At 54.5% G+C, this 21176-nt stretch overlaps 1 protein-coding gene across 7 annotated transcripts; it reads left to right on the forward strand.

Moving 5' to 3' along the window:
- The first annotated feature begins 580 nt into the window (after positions 1-580).
- SH3GLB2 (SH3 domain containing GRB2 like, endophilin B2) lies at positions 581-20713 on the forward strand. Of its 7 annotated transcripts, XM_038549122.1 has the most exons (14): positions 581-765; positions 5460-5601; positions 6503-6631; positions 13638-13771; positions 14036-14128; positions 15561-15572; positions 16249-16311; positions 17290-17439; positions 17851-17874; positions 18305-18394; positions 19050-19150; positions 19382-19396; positions 19492-19729; positions 20020-20713. In XM_038549122.1, exons 1-14 carry the CDS (start codon positions 703-705, stop codon positions 20125-20127), a joined length of 1362 nt encoding a protein of 453 aa, XP_038405050.1. In that variant the 5' UTR covers positions 581-702; the 3' UTR covers positions 20128-20713. The 7 variants fall into 7 exon arrangements, with proteins under 7 accessions (XP_038405050.1, XP_038405052.1, XP_038405053.1 ...); XM_038549124.1 differs by lacking the exon at positions 15561-15572 and having other exon boundaries at positions 582-765; XM_038549125.1 differs by lacking the exon at positions 19382-19396 and having other exon boundaries at positions 583-765.
- The last annotated feature ends 463 nt before the right edge of the window (positions 20714-21176 follow it).

Below are 21176 nucleotides of genomic sequence, written 5' to 3' on the forward strand. Positions count from 1 at the left end.
TCCCCCGACGCCCGCGCCCCGCCCCGCGCGCTCCGCTGGCTCCTCCCCCGCGGCCCGCGCCCCGCCCTGCGCGCTCCCTCGCCGGCTCCCCCGCGGCCTGCGCCCCGCCCTGCGCGCTCCGCTGGCTCCTCCCCTGCGGCCCCGCGCCCCGCCCCGCGCGCTCCGCTGGCTCCTCCCCCGCGGCCCGCGCCCCGCCCTGCGCGCTCCCTCGCCGGCTCCCCCGCGGCCCGCGCCCCGCCCCGCGCGCTCCGCTGGCTCCTCCCCCGCGGCCCGCGCCCCGCCCTGCGCGCTCCCTCGCCGGCTCCCCCGACGCCCGCGCCCCGCCCCGCGCGCTCCACTGGCTCCTCCCCTGCGGCCCGCGCCCCGCCCTGCGCGCTCCCTCGCCGGCTCCCCCGCGGCCTGCGCCCCGCCCCGCGCGCTCCGCTGGCTCCTCCCCCGCGGCCCGCGCCCCGCCCTGCGCGCTCCCTCGCCGGCTCCCCCGCGGCCTGCGCCCCGCCCCGCGCGCTCCGCTGGCTTCTCCCCCGCGGCCTGCGCCCCGCCCTGCGCGCTCCGCTTTGCTCGGCGGTGGCGGCTGCGGGCCGGCGGGTGTGCTGAGGGGGGGCGCACCGGCAGCAGGTGGGCGGGGTGCGGGCCGGCGGCGGCGACCGGCTGGGAGCTGCCAGGCTGCGCTCGCGTTGAGCGCGGCCGGCCATACGTCGCGCCATGGACTTCAACATGAAGAAGCTGGCGTCGGACGCGGGCATCTTCTTCACCCGGGCGGTGCAGGTGAGGCCGTGCGCCCTGGGCCTCGCGCGGCCGCCTCGCGGAGCCCGGATGTGGGGCGGGCCGGGAGCGCCCCTGCAGTAGAGCCGGGGGCGCAGGGGAAGGCCCTCGAGGCTGCCGAGCCCTCCCCGCTGCGGGGACACCCTAGCTCCCCACATCCCCTACTGCTACTCTGCCCAGAAGAGAGAAGAGCCCGGGGCGGCCGGCCAAAGTGGCCGCACTCAGCGGAGCGGGGGGCCGGGGCTGAGCCGGCCTCAGCCCTGCTGTCTTAGGGGAGGTATCAGGGGCCACCGTTTCGACTGGCAGGATTACTGTGCTGCCGTGGCTCCCGCCCCAGGAGGGGAGAGAGGACCGGGGGCTCCTGCCTCCCTGCCCTTTCTCAGCAGTGACTCTGGCAGGCGTTTGGAGGCCTGAGCCCCAGGCCTAAGGACCATGCACCCGCCACGACCCCTTCTCCGAACTCAGTCTCCGCACCTGTGCAATGGGCTGGTGGTACTGATTCCCTCAGGTCCCCTTTACACGTTTGGCTAGTCAGTCCGGAAGCCAGGAGGGCTGAGATTATTTCCTTTCTGCTCCACGGGAGGCCTGTTTCCTCTTATTTCTCTGAGCCTGGGGGATGGGGAGAAGACTGAGGTCTGGCTGGGTGCCCTCCTTGGGCAGCTGTCCAGGCTGGTAATGCTGGGATTGGAACAATTCCTATCCAGTCTGGGGCAAGGAGAGAAACCGAGGCATCCTAATGTAATAGTGAAGACCTGGAGTCAGCTCTGGGCATGGATGCTCCCTCTTCTGACCTTGAGGAAGGGACTTCATCACTTGGTCTCAGTTTTTCAATCTGAAAAATGGGATTAACAACCCCTCCCTCCCAGGATGGATGTGAGGGTCCCTTGGTACTCTGCATGTACATGCTCACTGAAGGCAAGCTTACACGGTGCCTGGGTGACTCAGTTGGTTAAACATCTGCCTTCAGCCCAGGTCATGGTACCAGGATCCTGGGATAGAGCCCCAAGTCAGGCTCCCTGCTTAGCAGAGAGTCTGCTTACCCCTCTTCTCTGGCCCTCCCCGAAATCATGCTCTCGCTCGCTCACTCTCTTTCTCAAATTAAAAAAAAAAAATCTTAAAAAAAAAATAAAGGCAAGCTTACTAATGGTGTTAGTGTAGTTACTGTTGCACCTGTGTGGCATGTGACCTTGGGCAAGTCACTTTTCCAGCTTCTGTCAGTCGGGTGTAACACCACTCTGCTTCCAAGAGTGGCTGCAGACTTGGGGCTTGGCCTGTCGCAGTGCTCTGGGATCAGGTCCTTTTGTTTATCCTTGCTGTTGTTGTCAGTTCTCTGGAGAAACCCAGCCCCAGTCTCTCAGAAACCCATGTGCTCGTGTTTACTAGAAAGCACTGTGCCCCATGTCCCATTGAGGATTAGTGCCCCAGTGAGGATTTGTGGCTTGGTGTTGCATGCCCCACAAGTGACCCCAGCCCTAGTGGACCCCAGAGCCCCTTGGCAATCTCCAGTTCATCTGGAAGGTGGGGAAACCTCCCCAGTGTTGGTATGGCAACCACTCTATCTCCCACATCTGGGAAGAACCTGATCTGCCCGTTTTCTGCTGCTGTGGGGCCCTGGCACCTGAGTTGGCCAGAGCCTGCAGAGCCTGGGGTGTGGGGAGGCTTGAGCCCTGTAGCCTCATTTCTCTGGGTGGGGGCAGGCCCACTGGGTCACCCATACTGGAGTGGGAGCCAGCGCCCAGGCTCCAGACTCTGGGGTGGAGGAGGGAGCTGGCAGCTTTATAAATAGAGGCTTTCTCTGGCTCTGCACGCCCACCCCCTGCTGCTGCCATCTTGCAGGGAGCAGCCTCGGACTCTGCAGATATCAGCCCCTGAAGCTTGGGGCCCTTACTCTTGGTAGGGGTGGGGCAGGATGGCAGGCCAGAGGAGAAAGGGGCTTGACATGTGACCTGTGTAAGAGAGGGCCCTTGGGACCTGCGGAGGCCTGGCTGCCCAGAGATGGGAGTCAGTCAAGGAGGGATGGGAGGGAGTGTTTCATTATCAGTGTGTGGGCAGCTCCTCTGCATAGGTGCCTCCTTGCCACATCCCAGGACATGGTGGGTAAGCAGTCCCTCTGTGTACCAGGGACACCTTTTAGAGCCTTGCTGCACCCGCATCCAGTATGGAACCTGAGCTTGACTCTGGGAGGGCAGGATTCCTTTTGCATGGGTGATTCTGGGGTGGCTTCCGTGTCCCCAAACAGTGCCTCGAAAGTCAGGAAGGGTTTGGTCCAGGGGCTGGGGATAGCACAGCTAAGAGTATTGAGGCAGAAAAACATAAGGGATACTGAGTATGGTGCTAGTATGGGTGGGAGAGGGCAGTGGATGCCATAGTATTAATGCTATTAGTAGTAACCATACCTATAGTAGTAGTAGTGGTAGAAGGAATAATAGTAGAAGCCAAGAAGAGACGGTGGCACTCTCATCATCTGAGCCAGGCAGGCAGCACTGGACATGGGATGGATGCCCAAGAGGTCGGAAAGCCCCCATAGGATGTTGAACCTGGGTGGATGTGGGGTGTGAGGAATGGGTACCCTGAGGCTCAATGGGAAGTGTCTGCTGTTAACCTTGCACATTTGGGTGACATGGTCAGCTGAACTCGGGTGCCTGGTACGATTGGACGATTGGGGCTGGGGGGTTCCTAGGTAGCTCGGAGGAGGAATATGAAGGAGGCCTGCTATTTGTTTTTTTTGTTTGTTTGTTTGTTTGTTTGTTTGTTTTTTGAGGCCTGCTATTTGTGGTGATGATGACAGCAGCTGACATTTATTAGGCCTGTGCTGTGCATTTCCAAATATTCTGTGAGATAGATCCTATTATCCCTCTTCACCAGGGCAGGGGTGCTGAGGACCAGAGAGGTGACTTTGTCTCTCTAAAGCTTGGTTTCCTTATCTGGAAAATGGGGGCCAAGGCTACCCCTTGAGAGGCTGGGTGAGGTGAGGCCTGCTCAGGGCCTGGCTCTGGGAGGCCCCAGTATAGGGAATGTGAGGAGACCCAGGAATGGGGAGAGGTGGGAAGAGGCCAGGAGCAGCTGGTTCCCAGGTAGGGAGCCAGTCAGGCCTTAAGCCTGGCCCACCCAGCCCTACAGAGAGAAACCCAAGCCCTGTTGCATAATTGATGGCTGCCCAGCACTATCCAATTATCGGTGGCTGCCTCCGGCCCCTCCAGCTGGGCTGGAGCTGTCCTCCACCTCTGGATGATTTGTTGCTGCCAACTAGTCTGGGAAGGGCCTCCAGACTACCAGCCCACGATGACCCTGACTTGAGCACAGAGTGCCCCTTACTTAGCCTCAGTGGCATCATCTGTGACATGGGAAACCTGACCCAGCTATCTTAGAGGGCTGTCGGAGAAGTCGGTGGACCATTGGTGTCAAGTGCTTAGCCCAGGGTTGGGCCACCATGTGGTCAACAGTATCTGCTGTCATTATTGCTGATCTCACCCCCACAGATCTGCACCCTTTTGCTATTTGGCTATGACTTTGAGCAGGCTCTTTCTGCTGGAGCCTTCTAGATCAGAGGGGCCAGGACTTGGACCAGTCACAGATTGTTCCTGCGTGGCCCACATGGCTTCTGCCATCTGACCCATGGAGACATCTTGGTTCCTGCCTGGCCTTGGGGCAGGGCTGCCGAGCCTTCTGGGCCATGTGCATGCCCAGCAGTTGGCTCTGATGGGCTAGTGCTGTTCCTGTCCACCACACCAGGCGACCAGAGGCCAGCCATGTGGCTGTTCTGCCCACACACACTCCCTTTCCTTCCCAGCTGCCTCTCTACCCATCAGCTTCTCATGGCAGCAGCACCTTACCCTGAACACTGACTTCTTGCCAGACCCCAGGCTTCATGTCTTACCCACATCTTTCTTTCTTTCTTTTTTCAAAAAAAAAAAAAAAACAAAAAATTTTTTTTGAGTAGGCTCCATACCCAGCATGGAGCTCAGACTCATGACCCTGAGGTCAAGAGTCGCATACTCCACTGAGCCCCCCAAGTGCCGCTTACCCACATCTTTCTTATTTCATCCTATTTCAGCTGTGAGGGAGCAGCTATTATTTATTATTCTCATCTTTGAGCTCAGGAAACTGATGCCAGAGACGCAAAGCCACTTGCCCAAGGTCACACATCTCATCAGTGGCAGAACTGAGATTGAAGCAGGTCCCCCTAATTCTGGGGCCTGGATTGCTCCCACTCACTCCCCTGACATACCCTCCCTGATGGCTTTTGGTCCCCCCAAGGAACCCCACAATCACCCTAGACCTTGCTTGTACCCCATTTATTCCCTGAATACCTGCTACCAAGTGCTTTTCTTCAGAGTCAGGCTAAGAGGACCCCTAGAAAAAGGCCCCCAGTGACTCCTTATTCCTCTAAGTTATATGCCAGATTTCGTACAAATGTGCATTTTTGTGGATGGGTGGGGGGAGGTTTTTTAGCTTTCTGGATTTTCAAAAGAAGCCATGATTCCCAACCTCTGGTCCAGCCTAATTTTACAGAGGGGCACACTGATGCACAGAGCAGGGTTGTAACTTGATCAAGGTCACAGAGCAGGTTAGGGCAAAACCAGTTTCTTGACCTCGGGCCTGGTTCTAGCTTGGGGGGAGGTGTAGAAGCGTGGGTAGGGGCAGTCTTCGATTCCCCCCTCCTGAGCTCTCCCCACCCCTCAACCCTGCCCCCACAGTTCACAGAGGAGAAATTCGGCCAGGCTGAGAAGACTGAGCTGGATGCACACTTTGAAAACCTTCTGGCCCGGGCAGACAGCACCAAGAACTGGACAGAGAAAATCCTACGGCAGACAGAGGTGCTGCTGCAGCCCAACCCTAGTGAGTGGGTGTTGGGTGGCCCTAGGTGCAGGGTGGGAAGCCAGTGGCAGGAGGCTCCAGCTGCACAGACCATGCAGGGTGGGACTGGGTGGCAGGCAGGATTTGGGTCAGCTTGTTGGGGCTTCTAAAGCCTGCTGGGAAAATAAATAAATAAATAAATAAATAAATAAATAAATAAATAAATAAATAAAGCCTGCTGGGGGCAAGGGGCAGATAAAGAGAACAGCAGACTTGGTGATGGGCTCCAACGGGCACTCTCTGGGGTAGCAGAAGTGTTAAGTTTTGCACAGAGGAGTTGAAAAATATGCTTGAAACTAAAACACACTTGAGAGAAGAGGCAGGAAAAACATGAGCTGGGTCTTTTGAGAGGGCAGCAGGGCCCAGAGATTGAAGAGGGCTTTCCCGGAGTCACACTGCAATGAGCATGAGCAAGGAACAAGCAGATGCAACAGGCAGGAGAACCGTGGGGGAGGGAGGGGTGTCTTCGGGTCATGATGCCTATCCGACCATAAGTCTGCTGTATAACTGAGTGTCCCAGGAGCTTTCTGGAGCCAGCGCCAGAGCACTATCCATATGTATGTCAGCTCCTGTAAATCCATATTGTACAAAGGGAGAAGTGAGTGGGCCTTCACTTTGGGGCTGTCACCCCAGCTATGTGACCTGGGGTAGGCATTTCATGTCTCTGAACTGTGTTTTCCTCCTCTCTGGAGTGAGGGGTCCTACAGGGTTGAGTGGCAGTTTCACTGGATTGAGATGAGCACCAGAAAGAGAATATTTGGCAAGTCACCAGGCCAGGCACCTCCATGGGCAGGCCCTGGTCTGGGTCTGTTTCTGTCCTCATGGCTTCCATCCTTGGGTTGTACTGAAGAGCCCTGTGGCTTTGGCTGCTGTCTCTCTGCAGGTGCCCGAGTGGAGGAGTTCCTGTATGAGAAGCTGGACAGGAAAGTGCCCTCCAGGGTCACCAACGGGGAGCTACTGGCGCAGTACATGGCAGAGGCAGCCAGTGAGCTGGGGCCCACCACTCCCTATGGTGAGCCAAGCCCCATAACCAGCATCAGGGGTCATAGTCTCTTGTTCTCGAACTTCCTCCATCCCTCCCTTCCTCCCTTCCTTTCTTTGTCTTTTTTTTTTTTTTTTTTTTTTTTATTTATGATAGTCACAGAGAGAGAGAGAGAGAGAGAGGCAGAGACATAGGCAGAGGGAGAAGCAGGCTCCATGCACCGGGAGCCTGATGTGGGATTCGATCCCGGGTCTCCAGGATCGGGCCCTGGACCAAAGGCAGGCGCTAAACCGCTGCGCCACCCAGGGATCCCTGTCTTTTTTTTTTTTTTATTTTTTTAAAATTTTTATTTATTTATGATAGTTACAGAGAGAGAGAGAGGCAGAGACACAGGCAGAGGGAGAAGCAGGCTCCATGCACCGGGAGCCCGATGTGGGATTCGATCCCGGGTCTCCAGGATCACGCCCTGGGCCAAAGGCAGGCGCCAAACCGCTGCGCCACCCAGGGATCCTTCTTTGTCTTTTTTTAAGTACACAAATAATACCTACTTGTAAAAATTCATGAAATGAATAAAAATGAAAAAATTTTGAAATAAATGAAAATAAATAAATGAAAAAATTCATCCTACTTGTTTAAACTTCAGTCAATGCAGATGAAAATAGAATGAGAAATGGAAGTCTCTCTTAACCAGTTTTGGTTTGTGTGCATTTTTTTTTTAATTTTTATTTATTTATGATAGTTACAGAGAGAGAGGCAGAGACACAGGCAGAGGGAGAAGCAGGCTCCATGCACCGGGAGCCCGACGTGGGATTCGATCCCGGGTCTCCAGGATCGCGCCCTGGGCCAAAGGCAGGCGCCAAACCGCTGCGCCACCCAGGGATCCCAGTTTGTGTGCATTTTTAATGGGATCGTACTGTGTGTACCATTCTGCAACCTGATTTTTCAGCCTGGTATTGTGTTAGCTTCTTCTTCACAGTAGCACTTATAGAGCCACCTCAATCTTTTTAATTTTTAAAGTTTTATTGAGATACAATTTACATACTATAAAATGCATCTGTTTTAAGTGTGTAATTCAGTGCTTTTTAGTAAATTTACAGAATTGTGCAAACATCTCCCCAATCTGATTTAAAGAATATTTCTGTTACCTGCAAAAAGTGCCATGTCTACTTAGTCTCCAGTCCTGCCCCCTGCTAATGTGCTTTGTATGCCCATAAGTGTGCTTTTTCTGAACATCTCATACAAATGGAATTATATGGTGTGTTGTATGTTTTCTTTAAGATTTTATCTATTTACTAGATAAAAGAGTGAGTGTGTGCACGCACATGCTCATGAGGAGCAGAGGTGGAGGAGGGGAAGAGAATTCCAAGCAGACTCCACTGGAGCCGGACTTGGGGCTCAGTCCTGTGACCCCCAAGAGATCATGACCTGAGCCAAAACCAAGAGTCAAACACCCAACCAACTGAGCCGACCAGGCACCCCATAGCGTGCTATGTTTTTCATCTGGCTTCTTTTACTGAGTGCAGTATCTCTGAGTTTTATCCATGCTGTAATGTGATTCAGGATTTCATTCCTTGTTATTGTTGGATAGTATTCCATTATATCCTAGGCTACATTTTCTTTATCCATTCCCCATTTGATAGACATTTGGGTTGTTTCCTTAAGAGCAAGTTCTGTTTGCACACAGAACTTTGTAAGGACCTATGTTTTCACTTCTGGATATCCACCTACGAATGGACTGGCTAGGTCATATGGTAAACTTACGTTTAGCTTTTTAGGAAGTTTACCAAACTGCCTTCCAAAGTGGCTGTGTACTTTTCTGCTCCCACCAGGAGGATGGTGGTTAATTTCCCGATATTTGTGGATTTTCCAAGTTTCCTTCCGTTGTTGATTTCTAATTAATTTTACTGTGGTCAGAGACAATGCTTGTATGACTTTAATCCTTTTACATTTATTAAGACTGATTTATGGCCTAGTATATGGCCTCTCCTGGAGAATGTTGGTGTTCACTTGAGATCATATGTTATGTTGTTGCGGAGTGGAGTATGGTAGAGGCCACAGGCCAAATTGGTTGATAGGGTTGTTCTAGCCTTCTGTGTGCCTGCTGATTTTGTCTTGTCCTATATATTTTTGAGAAGAATTGAAGTCTCCCAACTCTGTTGAATTGTCTGTTTCTGGCTTCAGTATGTCAGTGTTTGCTTTGTATATTTCTGGAGATCTTTTGTGAGGCCCTGTATGTTATTGTTATATCTTCCTGATGAATTGACTCTTACTGTAAAATATTGTTCTTTGTCTTTGGTCACATTTACATTAAAGTCCCTTTTATCTGATAGCAGTTCACGTGCTCCTATTCTCTTACGGTTATTATTCACATAGCATACCTTTTTCTGTCCTTTTATTTTCAACCTATTTATGTCTTTAAATCTAGTCTTTATTATAGACAGTATATATTTGGATTTTTAAAAAAAAATTCACTCTGACCATCTTTACCCTTTGGAGTGTTTAATCCATTTATATTTAATGTAATTATTGGTGTGGTTGGATTTACATATGCCATCTTATTATTTTCTTGAAGACTCAGGTCATTTTTGTTCATCTGACCCTCCTTTACTCTTTCTTTTGTGTTAAATAGATATTTTCTAGTGTAACGTTTTAATTTCTTTCTTTTTTTTTAATATTTTATTTATTCATGAGAGACACACAGAGAGAGAGGCAAAGACATAGGCAGAGGGAGAAGGTGGCTCCATGCAGGAAGCCTGATGTGGGACTCGATCCCGGGACTCCGGAATTACTCCCTGAGCCAAAGGCAGACATTTAACTGCTGAGCCACCCAGGCGTCCCATCTTTGTTGCTTTTTTAACAAAGTTTTCCTTAACTGGTTTTACAATATGAATTACAATATATATTTTAATTTATCCCAGTCTGTTTCAGGATAATATTGACTTAATTCCAGTAAAATAAAGACACTTTACTCCAATATAATTCCATCCCTTTTCCCTTTCTTTGTGCTATTATATATATTTCATTTCTATTTCGTATGAGCCTGACAATACTCTTTTATTTTTATTTTTATTTTTTGACAATACTCTTTTATAGTTATTATTTTATGTAGTTTTTTTAAATCAGTTAAGAAGGAAAATAATATGCTTGTATTGTCTTTTATATTTGCCTGTTTAATTACCTTTACTGGTGGTCTTTTTTTTTAAAGGAAATTTCTTTTTTTTTTTTTTTTAAGATTTTATTTATTCATGAGAGACACAGAAAGAGAGAGAGAGAGAGGCAGAGAAGAGACACAGGCAGAGGGAGAAGCAGGCTCCATGCTGGGAGCCCAACGTGAGACTGGATCCCAGGTCTTCAGGATTAGGCCCCAGGCTGAAGGCAGCGCTAAACCACTGAGCCACCCAGGCTGCCCTTTACTGGTGGTCTTTATTACTTTATGTGGATTCGGCTTACTATCTGGTGTCATTACCTTTGAACCGGAGTATTTCTTCTATGGCAGGGTATCTACCAATGAATTTTCTCAGTCTTGTTTCTCTGGCAATGTCTTTATTCCATGTTCACTCTTGTAGGACAGTTTTGCTATATGTAGTATTCTTGGATGAGAATTTTTTCCTTTTTTTGCTTTTTTGCTTTGACTATATCATTTCTTTTTTTTTTAAAGATCATTTATTTATTTGACAGAGAGAGAGAGCACAAACAGGGTGAGTGGCAGGCAGAGGGAGAGGGAGAAGTAGGCTCCTTGGGGAGCAGGGAGCCCGATGTGGGACTTGATCCCAGTATCCTGAGTTAGGCCCTGATTAGATGTCTAATCAGTACACCCAACATGGGGTTCAAACTCACGGCCCTGAGGTAGGTTGTGTGCTCCACCAACTGAACCAGGCTGATACCTGGCCTCATTTGTTTCTTTTTTTTTTTTTTAATTTTTATTTATTTATGATAGTCACAGAGAGAGAGAGAGAGAGAGAGAGAGGCAGAGACATAGGCAGAAGGAGAAGCAGGCTCCATGCACCGGGAGCCCGACGTGGGATTCGATCCCGGCTCTCCAGGATCACGCCCTGGGCCAAAGGCAGGCGCTAAACCGCTGCGCCACCCAGGGATCACCTCATTTGTTTCTGATGAGAAGTCATTCTTTAATTTCCTCCTGGCTCCCTTGTTTGTGATGAGTTGCTTTTCTCTTGCTGCTTTTGAGACTTTTTGTCTTTGTCTTTCAGCAGGTTGACCAATATGTCCTGGCTGTTGATCTGTTTGTATTCATCCCATTTTGGGTTTGTTGAGTTTCTTGGATATGGACATTAGTGTTTTTCATCAAAATCAGAACATTTTCAGCTATTATTTCTTCAGATATTTTTTCTGCCCCTTGCTCTCCTCTTCTTCTGGGACTCCCATTACTCATATGTTGGTTTGTTTCATTTCTTTTTGTTCTTCTGATGAGGTCGTCTCTATTGATCTTTTAGGTGGTGAATTTTCCTTCATCTAGCTCACCCTTGCAGTTGAGCCCTTCTGGTGGATTTTGCATATCAGTTGTGATACTTTTCAACTGCAGAATTTTATTTTATTTTTAATACTTTTCTTTCTTCCTTTTTTTTTTTTTTTTAAGATTTATTTGTTTATCCATGAGAGACACAGAGAGAGAGAGGCAGAGACACAGGCAGAGAAAGAAACAGGTTCTTTGCAGGGAGTCTGATGTGGGACTCGATCCTGGATCCTGGGATCAGGCCCTGAGCTGAAGGCAGACGCTCAACCACTGAGCCACCCAGACGTCCCAGTTTTTTTTAATACTTTTCATCTCTTTCTTGATTTACGTTATTTGATGAGTCATTGTCATCATACTTTTTAATTCTTAAGCATTAAAGAAAAAAAAAAGACAGGGGTGCCTGGGTGGTTCAGTCATTTAAAGCATCTGCCTTCAGCTCAGGTCATGGTCATGGGTTTGAGCCCTGCGTCAAGCTTTTTGCTCCGTGGGGAGTCTGCTTCTCTCTCTCTTTCCCTCTCTGCTCCTTCCCACTGCTTGTTCTCTCTCTCAAATAAATAACATTTTAAAAAGGCATTTTAGGGCAGCCCCTGGTGGTGCAGCAGTTTAGCGCCGCCTGCAGCCTGGGGTGTGATCCTGGAGACCCGGGATCGAGTCCCATGTCAGGCTCCCTGCATGGAGCCTGCTTCTCCCTCTGCCTGTGTTTCTGCCTCTGTGTCTCTATGAATAAATAAATAAAATCTTTAAAAAAAAAGGCATTTTAAAAAACATAGTTGTAATTGCCTAGAAGTCTTTGCTAAATCTAGGGCACCTGGGTGGCACAGCAGTTGGGTGTCAGACTCTTGGTTTCAGCTTGGGTCATGGTCTCAGGGTCATGGGATTGAGCCCTATGTCAGGCTCCGTGCTTGGCGGGGAGTCTGCTTGAGGATTTTGTCTCCCTCTCCCTCTGCCTTGCTCCCCGCCCCCAACACACATGTACTCTCTCTCCCTTCCTTCTTCCCTCTGTCTCTTTCAAATAAATCGTTTTTTTTTCCTCTCAAATTAAAAAAAAAATATTTGCTACATTTAACAACTGAGTGTCCTTAGAGACGGTAACTATTGATTGCTTTTTTCTTCTGTGTATTGAGCATACCTAGGTATTTCTTTGTGTGTTGCACAGGGTTGTGTTGAAATGTGGACATTTTAGATAATATAGTAGCTATGGATTTTGAATCACTAAGGGGCTGTTCTTGCTACTTGTTGGCTTGGAGACTTGCCTGAGCTAATTGTTTAGAGTCTGTGTGCAGGTACTGCTTTTGCTTTTTTTTTTTTTTTTTTTAAATATATGATAGGCACACAGTGAGAGAGAGAGAGAGAGGCAGAGACACAGGCAGAGGGAGAAGCAGGCTCCATGCACCGGGAGCCCGACGTGGGACTCGATCCCGGCTCTCCAGGATCGCGCCCTGGGCCAAAGGCAGGCGCTAAACCGCTGCGCCACCCAGGGATCCCGCTTTTTTTTTTTTTAATCATTCTTTTTATTTTCAAGCTAGCTTCCTAGGGCTTGCTCCTGGGTTAGCATATGTTAGTAGTCAGGCAGTGATAGATTATTCAGAGGTTGCACTTAAACATTTTGCACCATTAAGGCTTTGCTGATGAATTTGTGGGTGTGTTGGGGAACACATTCAAAGTTCAAGTAGTTTATAAGTCTGCCTAGCTTTTGCTTTGTATGGAAAGCCTCACATTTGGCCAATGATGAGTAGATACCCAGGGTCCTCTCCAGTCTCTCCTGAGTATGCTACGCATACGTGTGCAGCCTTCCAGACCACCAGAGATAACCTGGGAGTTTGTGAAGGCCCAAATGACGATCTCATTCCAAGGTCTTCCTATTAAATTTCTGGCAGACCTGTTCCAACCAGTATTCCCTATTCAAATCAGCTGTGATGTTGTTCTTTCCCAATTATCTCAATTATCTGCCATTGAGATCACTATTGTTTTTGACAAGGTCCCATGGATTTTTCTGTGCTGCAGCCCCAATCAAGTCAGCCCCCATACCACTACCTTCCCCTGCAACCCACCCCCTAGCTCCCCACCCCTGCCCACCTAGCAGTGAAGCTGCCCACCTCAGGTAAAGTTATAACACCACAGGGTGGATGAGAAGGGAGTTCCCTCCTCTGGCTGGAAAGCCACAGGCTCCCGCTGTTCTTAACTAAGGTCCTGTAGTTCCTGAGTAAATAGTCTCAGTTATTTGCCTTTGATCAACTTCCCGAGTCCAGAAATGTTTGCTTTTGACAATTATATCCACTTTTATGATTGCTTTTTGGGAGCAGGATTTGTTGAGCTCCTTTCTGTGTTCTGGAAGTTTTAATGCTGAGTGCTGTTCCATGTTTTGGATGTCCCACTATTTATTTGTCAGTCTCCAGTTGATAGATGTGTAGGTTGCTCCACATGTGTCCAGGCTAGCCATTCTGCACTGGGCATCCTTTGCTCACACCTCCTCAGCATGCCTCTCTTTGGGCCCTCCCTTACTTCTGGGGATCAGAGCGGCCTGAATCTCAGCCTCTTCCTCACCCTTAAACTCCATTTAATCAGGGAAGACACTAATCAAGGTGGCAGAAGCTGAAAAGCGCCTGGGAGCTGCAGAGAGGGACTTTATCCACACAGCCTCCATCAACTTCCTGACACCTCTGCGCAACTTCCTGGAAGGGGACTGGAAGACCATTTCGGTGAGAACCCTGGGGCCACTCTGCTTCCTGGTCACTGTGGCTTCCTCCTCCTTGGAGCTCTCCTCCCATCCTGGGGACCCAGCACTCCCAGGCCTCCCGTGACATGGCTCTTGTGGGCTGAGTGACAAAGAGTAAGTGATTTCCCCTGTCTGGGCCTCGGTTTCCCTGTCTGGACCAGATGGCCTCGTGGGCCAGTCCTGCCACTGCCAAGGATCCCCCAGGGCTTCCCTGGGTTTCACTCTTCTGTGTTCCCCCACCCCACAGAAGGAAAGACGTCTCCTCCAAAACCGACGTCTAGACTTGGATGCCTGCAAAGCACGGCTGAAGAAGGCTAAGGCCGCAGAAGCCAAAGCCACGGTAGGTGTCCCTTCTGGTCTCCTGCCCACCTAGCTCTGTTTAGAGCCAAGGGAGGGGGAAGGGACCTGATGTTTGGCATGATCTTTCTTCCCTGTCCCTGCCTGGAGAGGCCTGGCTGTGGGGGTGCTGGTCCTGGCTGACCACTTCAGGTCACGCCTCTCTGTCCCTACCCCCAAGGGAACCCTGGCCACCCAGAGCTCTGGGCCCCAGGGCTAACATTTATGGGGTGGGTTGACCAGCAGTGCCCCAACCTGGGCTCAGGGCATGCCACAGCCTCCCCAGACAGACAACCAGCTAGAGTTTCTCGCATGGCCCTGCCCTGTCCTCCCCGAATGCTCGGCTCTGTCCCCCGGCTCTGCCCGGGCATGGCTCCCCCTTACTAACTCCCCCACCCACTGCTCCAGCGCTGGTCCCTGGGTGCCCTGATGGTGTGAACCCTGGAGCTGGACCACCCACCTGCACAGGGGTATGATCGAGGGCCCTTTCAGTAGCCCCATGGCCCAGGGTCAGGCCAGGGCCTCTCTGTTTACTCTCAGCTACCTAAGTCCTGCTTGGCCCAGCCGGGCCAGTCAGTGCATTGTGGTGCAGTTTGACCAGGGCTAGGCCAGGGCGGGGAGAGGGGGCCTGAGGGTGAGCACACTCCTGGTGTGTCAGGCTGCTTGCGGGGTGGAGGGGCCTAGAGGCCACCTCACACCTGGGAACCCCCAGTCTGAGACAGGCCGGGGGTACTACCACCTGTAACTGCTCGGGCTCTTGGCTGCCGATGAGGGTTCAGGCCCCAAACTCTCCTGCTGTCCCCTTCCCACAGTGTGGCCACTCGGGATCGTGGAGTCTGGGCCTTCCTGCCTCTGGTGAGAGCCAAGGGCAGGGTCTCAGCTCATCTAGGTGTGTGGGGTCCAGACTAGAGGCAGGGGCTCAGCCACTGGAGTCTTTTCGTAGTTGGGTAGGATGACCAATGGCTCTAAGGACGACTTCTCTAAGTCACCTGGATAGGATGGTCTCCCGTCACTCAGGGCTAGACAGTCTCTGGAGTACCTTGTCCAGAACAAGCTCGTCCTCCATCAGCCAGGCCAGGGGAGCCTTGCCTCAGTCACTAGAGTGGCACGACCTCTTCTCTGGTTGTCTGGCCCAGACAACCTCAAGCCCTCGGGTTAGGCCAGGTACCCTCTACAGAGCTAAGCCAGAGCCGCCCAGGTACAGTGAGCGCCCCAGAGGACCGAAGCCCGGCAGGTCATCCCTCACCCTGCCCCCTAGACACATGCGCACACACATATGAAGACTCCTCCCGCAGGGCAGGGTCATCTGCCCGCCTGCCTGTCCCCTGCTGTCCCCTCTTGCCAGGGCCTGGGGGGCCTGCTCCTGCCTGTGCTGTGGACTCACTAACCTCTTTGTTTTTATTCCTTTCCGTTCTGCTTTGGGTAACTTGGCTCAGTGTGAGGGAGATGTGAGTATACCTGTCCCACGTGCTGTGCTGCTTCTGGTTTGCCCACCCCAGCCTCAGGCCACAGTGGCGTGGCTGGCCCAGGGCACATCCTGGGCATTTTGCAAGCAGCTGGTCTCCCCTACCCAGAGCATCTGCCGCGCGTAGCCTCTGGTTTAGGAGGACCGCAGGCATTGGAGCCTGAGAGTCAGCTTTTTGCAAATGTGGAAAGCCTGTCACCCTGTCCATCCATGCATCCATCTGTCCACCTTGTTGTGGGGGAGGGGTCTGGTCCTTGCTGCAGGAGTGAAAGATGTGCTGTGTGGAGATTCTGGAATGGAGAAAGCTGGGGTCGGGGGTGATTTGTCAGGAGGAAAGTGGCGCTAGCTGGGGTATCCGAGTGAGACTAGGGTCCAGGGAGGAGGGGCCCAGGCCCAGTCTACGATTCACCGAAAGGCTCCCTGGCGTCTGCTTTCCTGGGCTCCCAGCGTGACCGCCCACCTGGTCTTTGTCTGACTCTCCAAGTTCCCAAGCCTACCTGGTCCCCAGGAGCTTGGAGCAGGGAGAAGGGGTCCATGTGGTATGTGGCTGCAGCCTCCTGTCCCTTGGGCCGGGGCTCCTGGCCTCTCCCTGTGGGAGACTCTGGGGCGGCGCCTGGCCCCGTGTGACCCCCCTCCCCCGTGACCTCTGTTCCCGCCAGACGGTGCCTGACTTTCAGGAGACTAGACCGCGTAATTACATTCTCTCGGCCAGCGCCTCCGCGGTAAGCGCCCCACCCCGGCCGCCTGGCCTCCCTCCATGTCCCCATGCACCAGGGGGCAGCAGAGCAGCAGGAGCACGGGGCGGTCCCCAGAGCCAGGAAGGCAGCAGCCCCAACCCCGGCCGCCTGCCTGCGCTCCTGTGCCCGCATCACTGGCCTTGCTTGTCTCTGTACTGCGCTGGAGGTGGAGGCCGGGCCAGCTGCCCCGTCTCCCCGGGTCCCCGAGGCCTGACTGCCCCTCCCCCCCAGCCCACGGCGGGCTCGCTGACCCTGAGACAGGTGACCAGGGTGGGGGTCTTCATCCAGCTGCCTCCTCAGCACATCTGACCAGTGTCCTGGCAGCGAGCAGAGGCCCGGAGAGCATGCAGGGAGAGCGGGGCTAGGGTGGGAGCAGCAGGTTGGGGACGACGGCGTGTCTGGAGGAGGCTGGTGGCACCCATGGGAGCCAGGGGACACGGGCAGGGTTGGGTCGCGAAGCCTTCAGGGGTCTTGGTATCTTTTCTCTATGGCCATGTTGAGCTACTCCTAGGTGTTCACCAATTAGTTTGGGACATGGGCCAATCACACCTCTCCCTTTCACCTGTCACCAACACAGCTGTGCCTTCTCTGCCACCTTCTCTGACCTTCCATTTCCATGGGGGGTGGCACGCTCTCACTCAGACCCTCTGGCTCTTCGCCGCCACTGCCATCGCATGTTGCCCGTGTTTCTGTGCTCTCATGCAGTGGCCCGGCCATCGTCCCTCAGGGTGACAACCCCAGTGCACTCTGGCAGGCCCCTCTCGCTGGGTGTCCTCCATCTGTACACGTGGAGGGAGCTCCCCACGTTTTGGTTTTCTGAATGGCACTGTGGTGGGTCCGCAGGGCTGGCCTTGTTCTGCTTTCCATCCTTCTGGTTATCATCTTAGGATAGACTCCCCACACTGGGCAGGAGAAACGGGTCTCCTAAGTTGTGGTGGGGGGAGGGGGGTCTTTCTTCTTTAGACTCTGGATGACACTTCCTGCCCCCCTTCTTGGGCCGAGTGGAAGGAGGAATATCCTGGAGGGTGGAGACTGCCCTGTTTTTTTCTTTTGCCATTGAACCCCAGTGTGACTCGGGCACGAGGCTGCCTTTCTCTGCCGAAGGACAGAAAGGTTCAGTGACTGGCCTAGGGTCACACGGCCCTGCGTCCCAGCCCACCAGGCTTAGCTGATTGTCAGGGTGGGACAGGGGACACTGGGTCACCCATCAGAGCCTGGGGGCTTATGCTGTAGGAGAAACCCAAGCAGGACTTCCCAGCTGGCTGTCCCCTACCTTCCCTGCATGTGGCATGTTGAACTGGACTGTGGTTGTCAGTGACCCCACTCACACCAGGCCACGTCCCAGCCTCAGCTCCTGGTTGGGTTACAGGGAGGGAGTGGGGAATGATATGGGGTGGGAAGAGGTGGGGTCTTGGGGAGCTGGGGCAGGGCGTGGGATCTGGGGTTCAGCCATCCTCACCCCACTCCCCGCTGACCAGTGCCCCCTCCCTCCCCTGCTGCCCGTTCCTGTTGTGGTCTTCGAAGCTCTGGAATGATGAGGTGGACAAGGTGAGTCTGGGCTCAGGAGCCTTGGGGGCAGGCTTGAAGCGGGTGGGAATGGGGGGAGGAGTCCGATTGGCTTCTAGTTCTGGGCTCTGCCCCAGGCCAGGGCCTCCGTGGGGGGAGGGTATCACTTCCTCTCTGGGGAAGCCGCCTCCATGGTTCCTCTGAGCACACGGGGGAATGGCAGTGTCACATGCAAGGGACTGGGTGTCGAAGGTGGTGGCAGAGCACCTGCGGCTCTGTCTCTGACTGCTTGTCAGACCAGGTCCAAAGGGGTTCCCGCTCGGGGAGCGACATTGGGTGGGCAGTGCACCTGTCAGGTCCTACCTCCAGAGTAGGACAGGAGGCTGCTCCTGGTGGGTCTCTGGGCTGCAGGAAGAGGCTGGCGAGAGGGGAGGAGGGGGCAGCCGTCAGACACTCCCCTGTGCCCTTCCAGGCCGAGCAGGAGCTCCGGGTGGCCCAGACGGAGTTTGACCGGCAGGCAGAAGTGACCAGACTCCTGCTGGAGGGGATCAGCAGCACCCACGTAAGTCCCGCCCTGTATGCCCCCCGCAGTCCACGGGCCTCCCGCCCCCTCCCTACCGCGTCCCCCACCCCCACCCTGCACTGCACTCGTCCACAGGAAGGCAGGCATGGAGGTAGATCTCAGGACCAGGGGGCAGTGCTTGAGCCCCTGCTGCTGGGGTGGAACTTTAGCTTTGTTCCAAGTGCCAGAGGCGGGATCCTTGGGTGGCGCAGCGGTTTGGCGCCTGCCTTTGGCCCAGGGCGCGATCCTGGAGACCCGGGATCGAATCCCACGTCGGGCTCCCCGTGCATGGAGCCTGCTTCTCCCTCTGCCTGTGTCTCTGCCTCTCTCTCTCTCTCTCTCTGTGTGTGACTATCATAAATAAATAAAAATTAAAAAAAAAAGAAAAACAGCCAAGTGCCAGAGGCTGGGTAGCCCTCCCCTGCCCCAGGGAGCGGGTGGCTGCTGGGGCAGAGGATGGAGTGCTAAAGGCCAGGGTCTGCGGAGGGACAGGGTGTCAGGGTGGGAGGGGCATCAGGGGGCAGTGGCAGGGTCTGTGGGGGGCGAGGTGCGGGGAGGAGCCTCAGGGTCTGGAGGGCGTCAGGGTCTGTGGGGGCAGGTCTGGTCAGCTGGGACACCCCCTGCTCAGTGCCTCTCCCCCACCCCCGCCGCCCAGGTGAACCACCTCCGCTGCCTCCATGAGTTCGTGGAATCCCAGACTACATACTACGCGCAGTGCTACCGCCACATGCTGGACTTACAGAAACAGCTGGGCAGGTGCTCTTTGGGGTCCCCACCCCCCCCACCCCCAGACCCAGCGAGCAGCCCCCCACCCCAGCCCCCAGGCAAGAACCTTCTGCTCCCAGAGTTCAGCCAGCTGCCCATGATGCACAGGGCGGGTTACAGGGCCATCACACGCCCCTCTGGGTGGCAGGGGGGTGGCTGGCCAGGACCTGCGCAGTACAGCTTACCTTTCCCATTGCCTTGCTTTCCCCCTCATGCCGCCAGCTCCCAGGGAGCCATGTAAGTAGCCGGATCCCCTGCCTCGGTGGCGGTGGGCCTAGGTGGTGTTCGGTGGAGCCCACGGGGCTGTCGGCTGACATGTCACCCCTCCCCAGATTCCCAGGCACCTTCGTGGGTACCACAGAACCTGTGTCCCCGCCCCTGAGCAGCACCTCACCCACCACCGCCGTGGCCACTATGCCTGTGGGCCCCTCTGTGGCTGGGCTGGCCCCACCGGGAGAGGCCGCCCTCCGCCTAGAGGTGACCCCACCCGCCAGCGGGACCCGGAAGGCCCGGGTGCTCTACGACTACGAGGCAGCCGACAGCAGTGAGCTGGCCCTGCTGGCAGATGAGGTAGGCCCGGAGCCATGGGGGGTGATGGCCAAGGGCGGCTTGGGCGCCCCCCACTCCACTGCTGTCAAGTCTCTGCGGGGCCTGGGGGGTGGAGCAGGGTCTGGGGTGAGTGGAGGCAGCTGCGGCTGAGGAAGCAGCCTCTCTGCAGAGCAGGTGAGGAGGTGAGCTCCCGCCTCTGGAGGTGTAGGTGCGTGGTCTCCCAGGGCCATGGCAGCCCTGTCCCCGCGCTGTTGTGGCACCAGTTCTGCCCCGGCTAGGCTGTGACCTCCCCTCTCTGCCCTCCTCTTCAGCTCATCACCGTCTACAGCCTGCCTGGCATGGACCCGGACTGGCTTATCGGCGAGAGAGGCAACAAGAAGGGCAAGGTCCCGGTCACCTACTTGGAGCTGCTTAGCTGAGCCAGCCCCTCCCAGGCCCCTGCCCACTCTGGCCTGGGCTGGAGGATGGGACCAGCCGTGCCACTTGTCCACGGGTGACTCAGCTGCTTGGGGTGGGGACACTGGCCCCATCCTGTCCGTGCCCCCGGCCATTCAGCCCCGCTTCTGGAGCCCCTTGCCCTACCTGCCTCCCCTGAGCACCCTGGCTCCCCCGCCCTCCCAGCTCCAGCTAAGGAGGGAGGGCCTGGCTGCAGTGCTGGCCTCCACACTGCACCATGGCCCCTGCAGGAAGCCGGGGTACACCTCTGGCAAGAGAGCACCTGCCTTTTGGTTGCCAAGAGCAGCAAGGTAGGGGAGGCAGACCAGTGTGGCAGGCCCGGGCCAGGTGCCGGCCCCTCTGGATGGACCAGAGCGGAGGGGCGACTGGCCGGAGCAGCGTCTCCCAGGGCTGCCCTCCCCTCCCGTGCGCACGTGGACAGCTCCTGCCGGGCTCCATGGCTGCAGCCTGCACCTCTCCACCCTCTTTTTAACTTTAACTGATCTTTTTACTCTGCCTGTCTGCTTGCTCTCTGGCCAGTGACAAATAATAAATCCTCCTTCCTGTGCATGTGGCCTGGGCTCTTGTCGGGCTGCCTTTGCGGCCGCCCTCTCTTCCCTAGGGTCCGTGCTGCTCCACACACAAGGCTGCATACGAGACATTCTGTTCCTGAGAGAACCTTTCCCAGACGTGGGCCCAGTGGAGTGGACTGGACAGTACATGATGGTTTCAGCAGCTAATTGCTGGCTACCCGTGCTTCCTTCCTGTGGCCGGCCCCTGAGCCTTGTGCATTCATGTGTGCTTGTGTTGTCCTCACAGATGAGGGAAGAGAGCAGAAAGCCAGCCACCTCCTCAAGGTTCCATAACTGGCAAGTGGCCGCACTCAGGGACTCTAGCCCAGGTCAGTCTGGTTCTAGAAACCTCATGGGGTGGCTCTGGGCTACAAGCCAGGTTTCAGGTGAAGGCCCCTAACCAGGTCCCAGTCTCTCAGTATGAGGTCCTGAGGAGGCTGGAGGCGGATAAGCCACACCCC

The sequence above is a fragment of the Canis lupus genome, chromosome 9, assembly GCF_011100685.1.
Source record: "Canis lupus familiaris isolate Mischka breed German Shepherd chromosome 9, alternate assembly UU_Cfam_GSD_1.0, whole genome shotgun sequence".
Taxonomy (NCBI): domain Eukaryota; kingdom Metazoa; phylum Chordata; class Mammalia; order Carnivora; family Canidae; genus Canis; species Canis lupus.

Bases quoted from the DNA above. Each gene is read 5' to 3' on its own strand.
- SH3GLB2 (XM_038549122.1), top strand. From the start codon at position 703: ATGGACTTCAACATGAAGAAGCTGGCGTCGGACGCGGGCATCTTCTTC. The intron at 766-5,459 runs GTGAGGCCGTGC...CTGCCCCCACAG, and splicing joins TCTTCACCCGGGCGGTGCAG to TTCACAGAGGAGAAATTCGG. The intron at 18,395-19,049 runs GTAAGTCCCGCC...CCCGCCGCCCAG, and splicing joins AGGGGATCAGCAGCACCCAC to GTGAACCACCTCCGCTGCCT.